At 38.4% G+C, this 16,978-nt stretch overlaps 1 protein-coding gene across 1 annotated transcript; it reads left to right on the top strand.

Moving 5' to 3' along the window:
- The first annotated feature begins 9,731 nt into the window (after positions 1 to 9,731).
- On the top strand, positions 9,732 to 11,016 carry LOC149225271 (uncharacterized). Its single transcript, XM_089375055.1, has one exon. The coding sequence runs from the start codon at positions 9,732 to 9,734 to the stop codon at positions 10,851 to 10,853; it is 1,122 nt and encodes a 373-aa protein (XP_089231181.1). The 3' UTR covers positions 10,854 to 11,016.
- Positions 11,017 to 16,978: the final 5,962 nt, after the last annotated feature.

Genomic DNA, 16,978 nt, shown 5'->3' with positions numbered 1-16,978 from the left:
TGGACCACATCTTGCAAAGAGTAGTGGGATCATCTAGAATCTCCTTGCTAGATGGTTTTTCAGGTTTTAACCAAATACTTGTTCACCCGGACGACCAAGACAAAACAACTTTTACTACACCGTGGGGAACATTCAAGTATGTAAAGATGCCATTTGGTCTTAAAAACGCTGGTGCTACCTTTCAACGTGCAATGGATATTGCTTTCGCCAAAGAAATACATGACTACCTAGTTGTCTACCTTGATGACTTAACCCCATTTTCCAAATCTGATGAAGAACACCTCAAGCATCTTAGGCAAATTTTTATGACATGTAGGAAATATGGCATTTCCTTGAACCCCAAGAAGTCTCTGTTTGGCCTCGAAGAAGGCAAATTACTTGGCCACATCATATCAAAGGATGGGATCAGAATTGATCCCGAAAGAATACAAGCCATCCTCCAAATCCCATTTCCAAGAAACATTAAAGAGCTACAAGCATTCCTTGGAAAAATCAACTTCTTGAGAAGATTTATTCCTGAGCTGATAAGATTGTTAAGCAACATGTTAAAGAAGGATGCCAAGGTAAAATGGTCTCTTGAAACCAAGCAAGCATTTGAGAGTATCAAGTCTACATTAACCCAAACCCCTGTCCTAACTATCCCACAGTTTGACAAAGATTTTATCATATTTTCGTTTGCATCTGATCACACTATAGCCGCTATCCTTTTGCAAAAGGATGAACAGGGAGCTGAAAAACCAATCGCTTTTTTCAGCAGAGCCTTAAGAGATGCGCCTTTGAAGTACCCAATAATGGAAAAGCAGGCCTACGCACTTGTTAAGGCCATCAAGGATTTCAGAGTGTACATACTATATTCACACGTGATTGCCTATGTCCCACACGCTGCTATAAAAGACATATTGACTCAAGAAGGATTAGAAGGCAAAAGAGGCAAGTGGATCGCAAACATCCTAGAATATGACATAGAAATAAAACCAACCAAGTTGATAAAGGGACAAGGTTTAGCTAAACTGATGTCCGAAACAAATTTTCAAGCCTTAGAGATTAACCAGCTGGACAATGAACCGGAGCTGGTGACTCCACAGATCAGTGAAATCTTTTTACAATCCCCATGGTACGCTGATATATGCTTTGTATTGTTAAACCTGTGTGCTCCCCTAGGATTGTCCAGAACCAAGAAAAGATTTTTGAAAATGAAGGCTTTAAAGTTTTGTGTTATAGATGGTGCATTATTTTGGAGAAATCATGAAGGTATATTGCTTAATTGTTTAACCATGAATGAAACTAACAATCTCATGAAAGAATTCCATGCAGGTGACTGTGGAGGACATCTGCATTGGAAGTCCACTGCTGATAAAATTCTAAGGGCTGGTTTCTATTGGCCCTCTCTTTTTGCAGATGTAAAGAAGTTTGCCATGTCATGTCACAAATGCCAAATTTTTGAGGGCAAGAGAAAGCTGTTACCCCTACCCCTTAAACCCATCTCAACTGAACAACCTTTTCAACAATGGGGTCTTGACTTCATTGGAGAAATCCATCCCTCTTCCTCAGGCCAGCACAAATGGATCCTAACAGCCACCGACTATTTCACTAAGTGGGTTGAAGCCATTCCCTGTAGACAAGCCAATGATACCATCATTATCCAATTCTTTGAGTGCAATATCCTTTCTAGATTTGGCTGCCCTGAGAAAATCATCACTGACAATGCCGCTGCCTTTAAGTCCAAAAAGATGATCAATTTTTTCCACAAATTTCATATTACCTTGGGTCACTCCACAGCCTATTACCCTCAAGGTAATGGCTTGGCCGAATCATCTAACAAAAGCCTCATCAACATCATAAAGAAAGTGCTGGAAGAAAAAAAGAAGAGCTGGCACAAAAAGCTGGTAAATGCCCTATGGGTAGACAGACTTTCGAGCAAAAGATCAATTGGGATGAGCCCTTATGAACTAGTATATGGCATGGAGGCCAGATTTCCTTCATCCCTGGGCATTCCTACTATCAAGCTGTTACAAGAGATTCAGGCTGAACCGAATGACATTCAAAGAAGAATCAATCAGACCATCCATCTGCAGCAAACCAGAGAACAAGTTTATGACAGAGCTCAAATTGTGCAAGAAAAGCTCAAAAAGATGTTTGATAAGAGAGCTAAGGCTGAGGATTTCAATGTTGGTGACAAAGTTCTAAGATGGGACTCAAGAAGGGAAGACAAGGGCAAACATGCCAAGTTTGATTTTCTATGGAGAGGTCCATTGGTTATTTCTGCTGTTCAGGGAAATAACACTTATTTTCTCAGATCTGTAGAGGATTGTTCTGCTGAAGAAGGCCCTGTCAATGGCCGTATGCTGAAGCATTACCATGACCCCTTTTAAAGGGACACAATGCAGTTTTGTATATATCTTTGTACAGTCTTATTTGTATATATCAGCACTTTGTTTTCTTTTTTATAAGCAAGCCGATTGTTTAAAAAACAACAGTAAATTCTGTGAAGACGTAGCTGATGCAAGTGCCCCAGTTCTGAAAACTTTGTCTTTGCACCAATGCACAAAACAGTAAAAGGAAAACTGTCACATCACAAGCAATTCATGGTAGAAAAGAACTATCCGCAATCAAAGGCATGTTCCAGCAGCATTGTACATAATTATCAAGCACGCAGAAGAAAGCAGGCGATGCTGTACAGTTCACAGTAATTCAGTTGAGGAGGAGGTTGTTCATAGTTCAAAGTTTATATTTTTAGCAGCCAGAACAAATGTTTCCAGTCTACAACAACCACAGAAGATCAAGGCAATCTGACCTGCTGTTCTTGGCTTTTCACGAGGAAAAGCCATCCCCAAGTGGAGCCACTGTTAGCCTCCTGTTGCAACAGGGTATCATCTTTCATGATTGACATTTTTACATGCCAAATATGTCATACTTTGCAGGCTGTAGTGTTCCATATTTCCACGAGGTGCCATGAAGTATGCTTAGTCCAAATGCACTGCTGTATTCCATTTTTGATGAGTTGCTCCAGTTTTGAAGAGTTTTCATTTAAGGGAGGTCCAAACAGTTTAATATTGGTCTCCCTAGGTTTCAATTTCTTGTTTTAGAATATAGAGAATGATATCTGTCCAAACAGTTTAATCTTGGCAGATCTGTAGATAGGTAGAGAATCAAAGGGACCCAACTGTTTAATTCGAGCCTTGGCAGAAATAAGTGTAGATTTAGATAGGAAAAATTCAAAAGAAAAATTGTAAATCTGGGTTTACAAGTCTAAGTGCACCCAATTCAAAAGAAGAAAAAATGTTAGGAGAGTAGGCTGGGTAGGTAGCTGTGTGGTTGCAGAATGGTGATTTATGATAAATTTTGTGTTTTGAAGTGTTATATCTTTACAGATCACAGTGCAGGCATTTTTGCATTCACAAGAGCTCAAAGGTGGACATCACTAACTCCCCTTTCTTCTAATTCCCTAAAATCACTTACTAACTTCCCAAAGAGGTCAAGATCTGCTTGATTCCTCTTAGTTTCATCATCATCCATATCAGTTGCCTTGGTGAAGATCTGCTTCACTCAAGGATTTTATTTCTTTTCAAGGTCTTTTCCCCAAAATAGCCTAAGGTCCCTGACCTTGGCGCCTGCTTATCATCTCCATATTAACTACTAACTCTAGTATATAACTCCCTATCAGTTTTCCCCCTTCCCCTACTACAACTTTGTATATAAAATTCCCCTATGTAAATATCCCCTCCCTGGCAATATAGCCATATTTTTTATAAGTTCGGGAAAAAATGGTCCATCTGGGGCTGCTTTTAGCCCATCCATGTCCAAGCAGGGATTAATCTGACACCTGGCCAGATTAATAACCTCTCCCCTAGCCCTAAAATCCCTCAAAAATCCCTCTATTCCACCCCTAACCCAAAGTTTGTACATAAATCATTAAACCCGCGCGCAAAAAATCCATGTTCCACCCCTCTTTCCTAAGTCCTAACTGTAAATATCGTAACCCGCCCGTTTTTAAACTCCATAAACCCCCCCAAACCCACTAAACCTAAGTTTTAAAACCCTACCACCACACCGTATTAAATTTGGAATATCCCGCGCATATTCCCTGCCCGTATACCCCCGCCGACTTACCATCGCCGCCAGCCGTTGGATCATCCACCCAGCAGATCTACGACTGATGGGTCCTCCCATTCCCAAACCGCCCGAAGCTTAGCGTCTGGGAGATGGGCGGTATTACCGCCGTACTCCCGCCACGCGTCAAGCTCTGGGGTGTGGCGGAGCCCCTCCCCCCAAAACCGCCCAGGCACTAAGGCGGTGCGCCCAAAACCGCTTACCGCCCTCCCCTGTGACGTAAGCCCCACGTCAACTGCCGCATCACCCCCCTGCCCAGTCACCGCGACACGTCGTCCGCCTGCGTGGCCCCCTGCCACCGTACCGCCAAGTCACCAGCCACGTGGCCTCCTGCCACCGTACCCTGCCACTGTACATGCCACGTCACCGTCTGTACATGATGACGTCACCTGCTGACATCATCCCGCCACGTCATCATGCTGACGTCACCCACCGTACGAGGTCCCATCGCTGACGTCATGCTGATGTCATCAGCACTTTTTGGCGCGAAGGAGCAGAAATCGCACTTCGGAGCCCCGGAATCAGTTTCTGAGGCAGTTTTTAGCGCAAATCACTCATCGCTAGATTTTTTGGGCCAGAATGGAGAATCTTCAGGGAATCTTTTCGTTTTGCAGCCCCCAGGAAGCTCGAAAGGCGCCAAATGAACCATTTTTCTTCGCGAAGCACTCAGAAAGGAGCAGAAAACAGTTTTGAAGGAAACAGAGGCCGAAGAGCGGCCATTAATTTGTGATTAGACCCACAGCACGTCAGAACAACATCAGTTTATTGCCAAAGAGTATCAGAGGAAGAAGAAGAGCCAAAGAGTATCAGCCGAAGATTTTTTTAGGGGCTCGAAGCACCTGAACATTGATGAGTCCCCCAGAAAGTCAAATCAAGAGGCGTAAGCCCATCCTTGCCCTCAAATCATAGTTAAAGCTTTAAATGCAGACAGACAGCAAAAAAGCAGAAACCCATACACATTTATTGCAGGAAACACTACACCAAGCCGCCAAGGACTACATCATTTACTCAATTTTGATATGGCAGCCCTGAGCGCAGCCCGAGATATTTTTTGCATTTATTTCTTGATAGGATTAGGTTAAGTAATCATCTTTCTTTCAGACCTGTTTAGGTCAAGTTGTAATAAAAGCAGTTGTAGAGAGTTTTTCCCTATATATACCGCCCTCTACATTGTTTCAAGGGTTGGTTGATTGAGAATTTTCACTAGAGACTCGCATTGTATACCTGAGTTTTTCTATAATCAAAGATTGCTGAAAGCTTGGAGAGCAAACTGACTGTTGTAAATGAATGTTTTTGGAGATATGAAGATGGAATTCTTGTGCTGCAGCCTGAAGCAATAAGTGCATCTTACCTTTGTTTATTGTTTACCACTATCTAAATAGCAGAAAGAAAGAATAGCTTAGAATTTGTTTAAATACACTCTATGCTCAATTTCTGCTATTTCTTTATGTTTTCCTCTGATTGAATTGGTTATGAATATGAATTCCTCCTAGCTCATGTTTACCCCGATTCACTTGTGTTGGCCAATTATCTAGGGATTCTTCACTGCCCCTAGGTAGAGCTCTGTTACCTCCATCTGTTAAGCTGATTGAGAGATTCTTAACTGCCTCTCATTACTTAGCATTCTTCCCATCATTTAAACCTGAAATATTGTTTCATGCTCAGCTATCTTGCTCCATTTTCCCTCTCTTGTGACCGAAGAAATGCACCAGCAGTTCTCTCCTCGACTCCACGCCCAATGGTTTGAAACTTCCAAACTATGCCTTGCCTCTCTGTCTGAAAACATCAATTTTCCCACCAAAAACAAAACAAAACCTTCTGAACCCAAAACCTAGCCTAAAATCCTTTTCAACAAAGCTAAATCATAAAGAGATAGCCCTCTCTGATTGCAGGTTGGCTAGAACCTGCAGTCCAAAGTTGGTCTGTGGTTACCTCGGCCGTATCCTTTTCAAGAGCTTAAGGACAACCTGAGTGATAACAGGTAGCATCTATCCTAACCAACAAGATTCGAATGAGTTCCTATTTATTTTTGATCCCTCCCATCATGGAGTAACTACCCTTCCTTTGCGGTACCTCTATCCCATTAATAGTGGATCTCATCCCTTGGAGAATGGATCCATAACTTCTCATCCTTGGCCTATAAAGCCATTACAGGCTTGGGGTTTTGGGGAGGATTGTAGGAAGTAGGTTTATGTTGTTGAGATTAGGTTGGAAGGCTTGTCTTGCAAGGGAAAGGGTTGGTGATTATAGAAAGGGTTTGCTATATCAAGGCTACATGGTTGTAAGGATTTTCTCCAATTGCATGAATATAAGCAATTGTTATTTCTCAGTTAAATCTTTATTGATTTGATTTGTAGGATTCCTTGATCACCTACATTAGTTTTGATTGCATAATTGATCAATTTTCATTGTATAATTGGTTAATTAGTTCATTATTTGATTATATCCTGTATGCTTTGATCTTTTGTTTTGCCTCTATCTTTGCAGATATATTTTAGAACATTGCGGAGAAGATGTTGGGAGCGACAAGAGAACATTTGGAGCATCAAAGAGCATGTGATCAAAATCTTATATGGACTTGATCAATCAGTTCACTGAACCGGTAAGAGGTCTCTTTCATTTTATTGCTTTCAAACGATCAAAACTTAGAGAAAGGTAGAAATTAATATGTGTTTGTTACTAGGGTTCTTAGAAGCCTAGGGAGATCACTCTGTCTGCAAGAGGGATTTGTCATCATAACACCTTGGATTTTGGAGGGGTTGGCCAAACCCCTGATTTTATATGCTACTCTAGAATCATCATTCCAAAACCTTTGAAGGGATCGATAGTAGATTTTTATTTTCCCAATCTTACATTTGTATAAGTCTACTGCATAACCCAGGGAGATGACAGATTTTAGACCCATCCCTAAGCACAAAGGAACCTGATCATCCAAGATCCCTAAACCCCCACCTAGTTTGGGTGCAAAGGACACTATAGATGGGCCACATTCAAGAGGGATAGACGTAAGGGATGTTAGACTATATGGATGGGGGGCCACTTGGGCCTGGGGAGGAAGGGAGGCAATCGAGAGAAAATATAGGTTAACTAAGGGAGAAGGGGGCTTCAGGGAGCTAATGGTCAAGGAGGAGGGGAAAAGGAAAGGCATTGAAGGCCTGAAAGGAGATAAGAAACAAAGAAGAAACCAAAGGGGGAGAAACAATAAATATACAAGGGATATAATAATTTAAAGTAGGGGATGGGTAAGGAGAGGACATTAACATACCCGGTGTGGGATCCACTATATCGAAGGTCACCCTCACTCTTTGGGTCAGTGCCAAAGGGTTTTCCAAATTTATATATCTCTAATCCTTCTAAATCATTTCTTGATCAACTGAATTCGGAGAGGGAGTTGGGTCCTATTTACTTTGACCAAGCTTAATTCCATCGGATATTTGAGATAGGTCGCTTCTTGAATTGGAGCTCAAGTGCGTCTTCTTAACCCCTAGAGGAAATTCCTCCCCTAAGTGTTCATAAGAGTGGAATCTAGCACAATGGAAGGGGATTCCTTCGTAGTCCAACACTTATTGTGAAATTTGTTTCCAACTAGAATGGAGATAGAATTAGTGAGACTAGTGGCCAATTTAACCCCCACTAGCATCCTAGCCATGGCCATATACCCTATTTTCCTGAAAGAGGTGTTTTATACAAAGAAGAACCCCAAAATATTCCCAATCTCCTCAAAAAATTCATCTAACCAAAATTGCAGGGGAAAGGCCCAGTTCTTGCGACCCCCATTGACATCGACACTAAAGGATCTTCTCACTGTCCTCATTTCAATCCAAAATCCACCCCATCCAGCCCTTGGCCAAAATTAAACAGTGCGGCAAATAACCAAGGATAGGGAAAAATTCTTTGACGTCTAATTTCTCATAATAACCATCACCATTATCTTGCTTGTGAAATGACCAACCATAGTGGTCTCCTCCGTTCTTGAGATTTTTTTCAACTTGACTCCTTCACCCAACACTAAATTAGGCTCCTCCACTTTGCATTTTACGCATTTATTATTGTGCTTAACTGGCTCCTTCCCTATGAGCTAGTGGGACAACCCTTGGTAGGAATGGGACACTCTCGTACAATGAATTTCCCACGTCATTTGTTCACGTAGAAAACTTGTAGGTGGAGGGGGAAGGCTGTAGTTAGTGATCGGTGAAAATAAGGGAGGGTAGCTAGGTCTAAGGGAAAAGAAACAATGCTAGGAGAGATGGTGGTTAGCTCGATGAAGGTTTCCCAAGTTACAGCGGGGTCAAAATGCAATAAGCTTAGGGCTTTAGAATGAATGAGGGGGGACCTCAGAGCAAGGGGGGTTGAGGGTGTCATCATGTCAATGGGATAACAAGAGAATGGACTAGGCACATGATCCGTGGACGTGGAGAGCAAATAGGAATCTGTACCATGAGAATGTGTTAGATTTGATAGAGAAACTACTGTTGAGGAGGTGGAAGGTATGTTTTGACTTCCTCCATATGGGCCCATATTTGGAAACCCTCATATGGGTCCTCCAAGAATTCAATTTGTTCGACCTCCATATTGAGAAAACAATGGCCAAAACCAAAAAAACAAGGATTGTGGCTGAGGAGCTGGTCATCTAAGTTGAAAATCCCTTGATGACATAGATCGATGAATTTTAGTGTCTCCAGAACTGTAGAGCTCTCTCTCTCTCTCTCTATAACATGTCAACTAAACATAGAACGAATTGCACATAATTTAACATCAATAATATTATTTTTACATATAATGTGTTAACTCGATATTTAGGCCGATAGGCCTTCCTATGCATCAACAATTGTCAACACTTTTAATCTGAACCGTTTGATCAAGTTTGACAGTTTCAACCGTTGATTTGAAGTTGACTGCTTTTTCCAAATATTTGAGTTGCCTTTTTTTCACCTCTACTTCTGTTGTGCATTGAACCTGGCCCTTTGAGTTGCATTATTGTTTTTTCCAATTCTTTTGTCACTCTCGAAGATATGCATTACTACTTTTTCCAATTCTTTTGTCACTCTAGAAGATATTTTCACTGCTTTTTCCTTTTCTTCCCTGGCTTTTGGCAGATTTTTTTGCGAGCCCTAAGCTTCACCTACCAAGCTTCATCTACCATCACCTTTGATGGGAAACTTAGAACATTGACCTCAACAGTGGATCCGGATACTGTGTCTCCTGCAATCCTCGGCGGATACCTTTCTTACAAGGTAGTCATTGAACCGTATATTGTAAATTTTGTATTCGTCAAGCTATTTCCGTTAACAATTTTATAGTCATATGTTTGCAGCATAAGTATTAAAAATTCCATTAATATTCTTTCTAAATTAGAAGGATCTTAAATGAGTTTCGTTAATATGTTTCTGGTTAGATGCTTGAATAATAATACGTCTGATGATGGATTCAATCGAAAATATATAGTATCATGCACTGTGGAATCGAATTGCTCACGGGATTTTAAGGTTTCACGGAATTGTTCGTGTAGCATCTGTTAGCAAGAGAGAACACACCAACGCATTAGAAATTCATCTAACACTTTTTTTTCCCATTTGCCAAGTTAGTATTGCTTTGCTTTTTGTTTCGTGAGATCAGTTGCCATGGTTAATAGAGAGAACGAAAGCAATGGATCCCAAGTATCTTCTCGAGTAAGCGAGGAAATAGTAGAATTAGCAGTAGAACTGCTCTTGACGGTGACTAATTTAAAGCCTAAGGATCAGAAACCTGAAGGACTGGGTTGCAATGAGTTTGTTTATTTGGTTGTTACGTTGAAAAGGAGATCTGATGGTACACGAACGATTCCCTTGAGCATCCCAGTAACTCATCCCCTGTTTCGTTTTGATAGAAGCCAAAAGATCTGTTTGATTATCGGCAATGGAAAAGAGGTTTTACAAGCTGCCGAGACCAAGATTAAGGAGGAGGATTTACCCATTTCAAAGGTCTTTGATCGCAAACAGCTAATGGCTGATTGTAGGACATCCGAGGATAGGGAAAAACTGCGTCTGTCTTTTGATTTGTTCATGGCAAATAAAGCAGTACGGATCCCTAAGTTCACAGGGTTAGAATACCCCACAGATCAAAGGAATATGGTCCCCGTGGATTTGACCCACCAGAAATGGAGGGGAGAACTAGAGTCAGCTTGCAGTTCGGCTTATATCTCCTTTAACAGTACTGGTTGTGTTGCTAATGTGGCTAGGGTTTCTCAGAGCAGCAAGGAAATAGTGGAGAATGTTGTTGCTGTTATCGACAGTCTTGTGCCCGCGCTTCCGGAAAAGTGGAATAACATCCGTCATATGTGTCTGAAGACCTTGGGCTCTCTGGACTGTTCACTTTACAGTTACTCTAGAATGCTGCCCATTGAGATCGAAGGTGTGGAAAAAGAAGCACAAATTGACCGACCAAAGATAAATGGGGAAGAAGGGATTATAGGTGGGCTTTCTAGTAAGAAAAGGACTAGTGATGCAGAGAAAACCCCGAACACAAAGAAGAAGAAAGGCTCCTCTTTAGAGGGTGAAACGGGATCTTTAAGTGGTCAAGATGTCGGTGATGGAGTTCCAATGGATGATTCTCCTACAACTCCAGCACTCGAAAAGATTATTGAGTCTGTAGATTTGCAAGAGTCTGTAGATTTGCAATGTGGGGTCGCGGCCAACAGCATCGATGCTTCAAAAAAGAAGAAAAAGTCGAGGAAATTGAATAAAACCCCTGTTAGGGCTGTTTGAGTCTGCAGTTTCAAGTTACGTTTTTATTTGTCAACTTCGTACTAACAGATACTTCTGTCCAGGAAATTGTCGATGCTTGACTCTACAGGTTGTGTATTTGCTACGGCAATTTGATGTCTGGTAATAGTTGACACTGGTTAACTCCTGTGGATATAAGACAGGTTTTGAATTTGATGTTTGGCATCTGAATGTCTGTTTTTCGGGGCTCGATCTCTGTATCAGTCGATTCAGATTTTTGAGCAATTCATATTATTTAACAAAAACTATTATGGGAATGTTCCCAACTAATTTTTCTGTATGCTTTTTGTTTCGTGACGAGGTTTAATTTCAGTGGTTCGATACTTTCTTGGTTTGTATTATTTCCCGTTCCGTTACCGTGGTTGATATGATTTATTTCTTTCATAAATTCAGCGTTTAACGACAGAAAGATATTTCAGGTCCAATTCAATTTTTGTTTTGAGGATTTTATTTTTGAAATATAGCTAGTAATATTGAAGAGTTTATGAACAAAATAGATTTGAAATGTGGTTGGATATTTCTAAAGTTTTCTCTTTGACGCATCACATAAATATTGTATGTAATTGAACATGCTATTTTTTTGCTATTTCTAGTATTGTTGTTTTTACCTTGTACTTTTGAAAAATATCTCGCTAAGTGTAGCCAGTTGTAATCATGAATTGCTGTGATTCCTTACATATATGTAACATTTTGAGTGTGGTTTCTATTGTTCATGGAATGCTAGATGTTATGCTACTCACGTTAAGTTATTTATTTATTTTTTTTCAAAAAAGTTATATAGGAATATGTTTACCTTACATGGGCTTCTGCAATGACGTTTATAGAGTGGTTAGTTGTTTGTTTTTAAAATAAAATACATTTACATGAAATTTTCTAATTCTCTTCTTTTTTGTTTTAGTCATGTCAGCATTTTTAAATACATGTGAATGAATAGAAAGTCTTGTGGTTTTCTTTAAGTATTTCTGCTTTGACATGCTGCTTTGTTCTCTTTTTCACTTCCAGTATAAAAATCTTACATTCCCAGTCTGTTCTGTCTCCTATATATTTTACTCTATTTCATATTTAATAAACTGTACAATATCAATAGCAGCGAAGAAGGTGGCCCGACCTTTTATAAAAATTCAACAATTCCAACTTCATAAATCTATCGACCTCTCTTTGTACCTTTTGGTACAATTGCTAGTAAATAGGGTCCCTATCTCTCTCTCTCTAACATGTCAACTAAACATATAATAAATTACACGTCATTTAACATCAATAATATTATTTTTACATATTATGTGTAAACTCCATTTTAAATAGGGGCTCTCTCTCTCTCTCTAACAGGTCGATTAAACATAGAATGAATTACACATCATTTAACATCAATAATATTATTTTTACATATGATGTGTCAACTCCATACTAAATAGTGGGTGGGACAGAGATAAAGAGGGTCAATGGATTGCTAACTCCATATTAAATAGTGGGTGGGACAAATATGAAGAGGGTCAATAGATTTGGGGGCCTGGTGGGGCCATATAACCACATATAATAGTAAATGACCCTCCTTGGAGGGGGCATGTCATCAAATTGTGTTAAGACGAATATAATACCTTCCATATTTGTATCAAAAGCATTCATGGGAAGGCAACCCTTTTTTGGATTAAAGCTACAAATAGTATTTATGCTCTGAAACATAATATTGAGAATAAATGGACTATTCATGTTGAGTGTCAAATCCTCATTTATGCAGGGATTTTATTACAAGGAAATTCACAAATCTAAGACAATGGCATCTACAGGGATTCATCCATTATCCTGAATCTATGGTTACGCGATGGTGTCTAAGGTTACAAGCCACAAAGTGGAACTACTTCATACAAGGATGCAGCTAAGGGAAACTCTTCCCTTCCTATTGGTCCACCCAAAAATAGCATTGGACCATAGATCCAAAATAATCATGGTCCATACATTGTTGAACAAATGGAGAATGATCTCGTCATGGAAATAATCATATCAGGGTAATCGCCCTCTCCTCTGCTCTCAAATCAAAGGATGTCACTTGCAGATTTAATGGTTTTTGGCTGAAGCTAGAGGTTCTCCACCAATGGATTTTAACCCTTTGGATGCCAAACTATGACATTTATTTATGCTCCAAATGTTTTTTCAATGTACAATTTGACACACAAAAAGAAATGGACATTGTATTAAATTAAGGACCATGGTTTTGGGGTAATGCAGGCCTTTTCATCACACCAGGGTTCCCAGACTTTGATGCCACTACTATGGTGGTTTCTTCCATGCCAATTTGGGTGAGACTCCCAAATATTCCCCTACCTTGATGGCATCCAAAGGTCATAGAGGATATTGGGAACACACTCGGGAAATTTAAGAAGATGGTCAATGAAAGGATAGAGAAAGGTATCTTTACATTTGCTAGAATATGTGTAGAGATGGACCTCAGTAAAGGTCTTCCTGGATATATTCAAATGAAACATCAAGACTTATAAGTTTTAGATTATGGGAACATGAATTTTAGATCTCTGGAATATTTTCAGATTGACCATTTACAAAAAACATGTCCCAGGGCCAAAAGGAATAAAAAAAAGAAGAGGATGAAAACTAAGTTAAAAGGTTGGCAGTACACAGATCCACATTCCTCAAATATTGAGGAGGGGGTTTCTCCGGGAACCCGACCTATCCAATATGATGTGGAGGCTCAACTATAACATGTTTCACCTACCGTTGGGGGTGTGGTGACTCATGGTGATGTCTCTCTCTTTTCGAATATGGTAAATGGATATTAATTTTTCTTGTTATTACTAATTTTTATTTTGTTAGTGTAAATATTATTTTATTATTTTTAAATGTAATGTTATATGACAACATCTCCCTCATATTAGACTATAAAACATCAGTGGACACACAAAAAACAATACTCTTATTTTTTTTTAAATAAATCTAAAATAACTATTACTAATTATAAAATACAATTTTTTAACAACTTAAAAACACACATATAAACCATATAACTTTTAAATCTTTTATAAATTAAAAAATAATAAAAATATAAAAACAATTCATAAAAAAAATATCATTCCTATTTAATATATACTACTTAAAAGGTAAGATCATAAAAATATTTAAAAAATAATATACCATTAACCCACAAAAATAGCATTTACAAAAATATATATATATATATATATATATATATTTTATTTTTTTTATTTTTTTTAACTCAAAAACATCAAGATAACAACTCATTTCTTTAACTTTGACTTTAATAATAACTCACTCAAGTTCAATAATTCACTGTTTTATGTCAGACCATTGCTTTGTTAACTTAGTTAGGCTTAGGTGTTGACTTAGATATATAGAATATTTTACTGTTATTTTAAAAGAGTTTCCCCTTTAACTAAAATCTAAATAATAATCATTGCATGTGAGTGTTATAAAAACTTTTATGCACTGATATAAAAGTTAGGGCATACTAAAAGATGATTGTACTATAGAGACCAAGGGGTCACCATGTCTCCAAAATATGTGTATTTCGGTAATGCTGTTGTACATCATTGGCTCTAAGAGCGATAATGGCTCGACAATATCGGGGGATAAATCAGCTTTTAATTTAAAGTTTTTAGGATTCCAAGGTAAGGTATAAAATATCTAAACATTTATGGTTTCAAGGCAATGCATAAAATTTTTTGTTGGAGAAAGACAAAGTCACTTGTTTCATATTTATTTAATTCAAGAGATACCAAACTATTTCTTTCATATTTATTTATATTTCAAGATACGGTCTAAACATTTATAGTTTCAAGGTAAAGTATAAAAAATTTTGTTGGAAAAAGACAAAGCAATTTGTTTCATATTTATTTAATTTAAGAGATACTAAATAATTTTTTTCATATTTATTTATATTATATAAAGGTATTATTTAATTATTATATATTTTGAAGTTTGGTCAAATTGTGATTTTGTGTTGTTTAAAATATATTTTTGATTATATATATAGATTTCACAGTGTGAAATTTTTTTGGGACACTTTAAATGTGGAGAATTCAAAACTCAGACTTATCTTGTTGAAGAAAGACAAAATGGTATGTTTCATATTTATTTAATTCAAAAGATACCAAACTATTTTTTCATATTTATTTATATTATATAAAGGTATTATTTAACTATTATATGTTTTGAAGTTTGGTCAAATTGTAATTTTGTGTTGTTTAAAATATGTTTTTGTTTATATTTGACAGTGTGAAAATATTTTGGGACACTTTCAATGTGGAGTTCTAAACTGAGACTCTTGTTGAGGAAAGACAAAGCTATTTTGGGACACTTTCAATGTGGAGAGTTCTAAACTGAGACTTATCTTGTTGAGGAAAGACAAAGCTGTTTGTTTCATATTTATTTAATTCAAGAGATAGAAAACCATATCTTTTATATTTATTTATATTATATAAAAGTATTATTTAACTATTATATGTTTTGAAGTTTGGTCAAATTGTGATTTTGTGTTGTTTAAAATATATTTTTCATTATATATATAAATTTGGCAGTGCAAAATTTTGTTAGGACACTTTAAATGTGGAGAGTTCAAAACTTAGACTTATCTTGTTGAGGAAAGACAAAGCTGTCTGTTTCATATTTATTTAATTCAAAAGATACCAAACCATTTCTTTCATATTTATTTATATTATATAAAGGTATTATTTAACTATTATATGTTTTGAAGTTTGGTCAAATTGTGATTTTGTGTTGTTTAAAATATGTTTTTGATTATATTTATGGATTTGGCCATCTAAACAACTTTTGGGACACTTTAAATGTGGAGTGTGCAAAACTCAAACATATCTTGTTGGAGAAAGACAAAGACGTTTGTTTCATATTTATTTAATTCAAGAGATACCAAACCATTTCTTTCACATTTATTTATATTATATAAAGGTATTATTTAACTATTATATGTTTTGATAAAAACAAAATGATGCTAAGATTCACTAGGACTTATATTGGCGATGCTGCTCCTGCTAAGGTTCCTACACAAACTCTGATAGCCTAATCCTCTGTGCACACTGTATCGAAGCTCAACGCCTCGGGCTTCTCTGCTAATCTTTCTCCATGAATCCGCCCTCCAGAGGGGTGGGCACGACCCCCCTCCCCCCAACGGTTCCTCTTCTGACAACTTTGCAAGCACAGACACAAATGCCAGTCCCAACTCCACCCCACTGGCCGCCCATGTTATCGATCCTGCTATCGACAATGCTGGCAACACTACTGCAGGCTCCGTGGCCGCTAAAGATAGAGGCATAGACCAGAATGCCTCGACGTCACTGCCAAAGGCGTCCTTTGCTACATGCATCCCCAAGACTTCAGAAAGAACCAAAATAGATCTCCCCAGTCACCGAATTAACAGCCAAATCCAATATATGAGGGATCATGCCCTCATAGGCAAGTTCGTAGGACTCTGGCCTACTAAAAAGGCCTTGCAAGGATGGATCGCTTCCAAATGGAAGCCTAAAGGACAAGTTACCATACAGCTTGGTCCTAAAGGCTTCTTCACTGCTATTTTCAACTGTCTGGAGGACATAACTCATATCTTTGAGGGAGGCCCATACTTCCCATACTTCTTCAACTTTGCAGGCCTGTACCTTCGTGACTGGATAGAGAGATTCAATCCAGACAAAGAAGATTTCAACTGGGCTCCAGTATGGATCCATATGTACTCTCTTCCCTTGGAATACTGGGATGAGGAGACCTTAAAGGACATAGGCAATGGCCTGGGGGTTTTTATCAAAGTCGCTGAGGAAACTAAACATCGAAGATACACCTCCTATGCCAGGATCTGTGTACACATGCATCTGGCGAAAGCATTCACGGACTCGGTAAGTCTATTTCATGATGATTTTGAATGGGTTCAAACAATAGACTACGAGCATGTTCCATTTCGTTGCAGGAAATGCCATGAACATGGCCACCTATTCAGGGATTGCCCACTGAATCTTCAGTCTAAAGCCCCTATCACTGAGACTAGCAAAGATGTTGAGGGATTCACAAAAGTCACCAGTCGAAGAAAGCATGCCAAGAAATCTCCAGTTGCCCCAAATAATCTCAAGAAACCT

The sequence above is a fragment of the Pinus tabuliformis genome, chromosome J (assembly GCF_031772625.1).
Source record: "Pinus tabuliformis cultivar Carrire ecotype Pingquan chromosome J, CPIR1, whole genome shotgun sequence".
NCBI lineage: Eukaryota > Viridiplantae > Streptophyta > Pinopsida > Pinales > Pinaceae > Pinus > Pinus tabuliformis.
The sequence above is the reverse complement of the archived record's forward strand: the minus strand, read 5'-3'. Positions and strand labels throughout refer to the sequence as shown.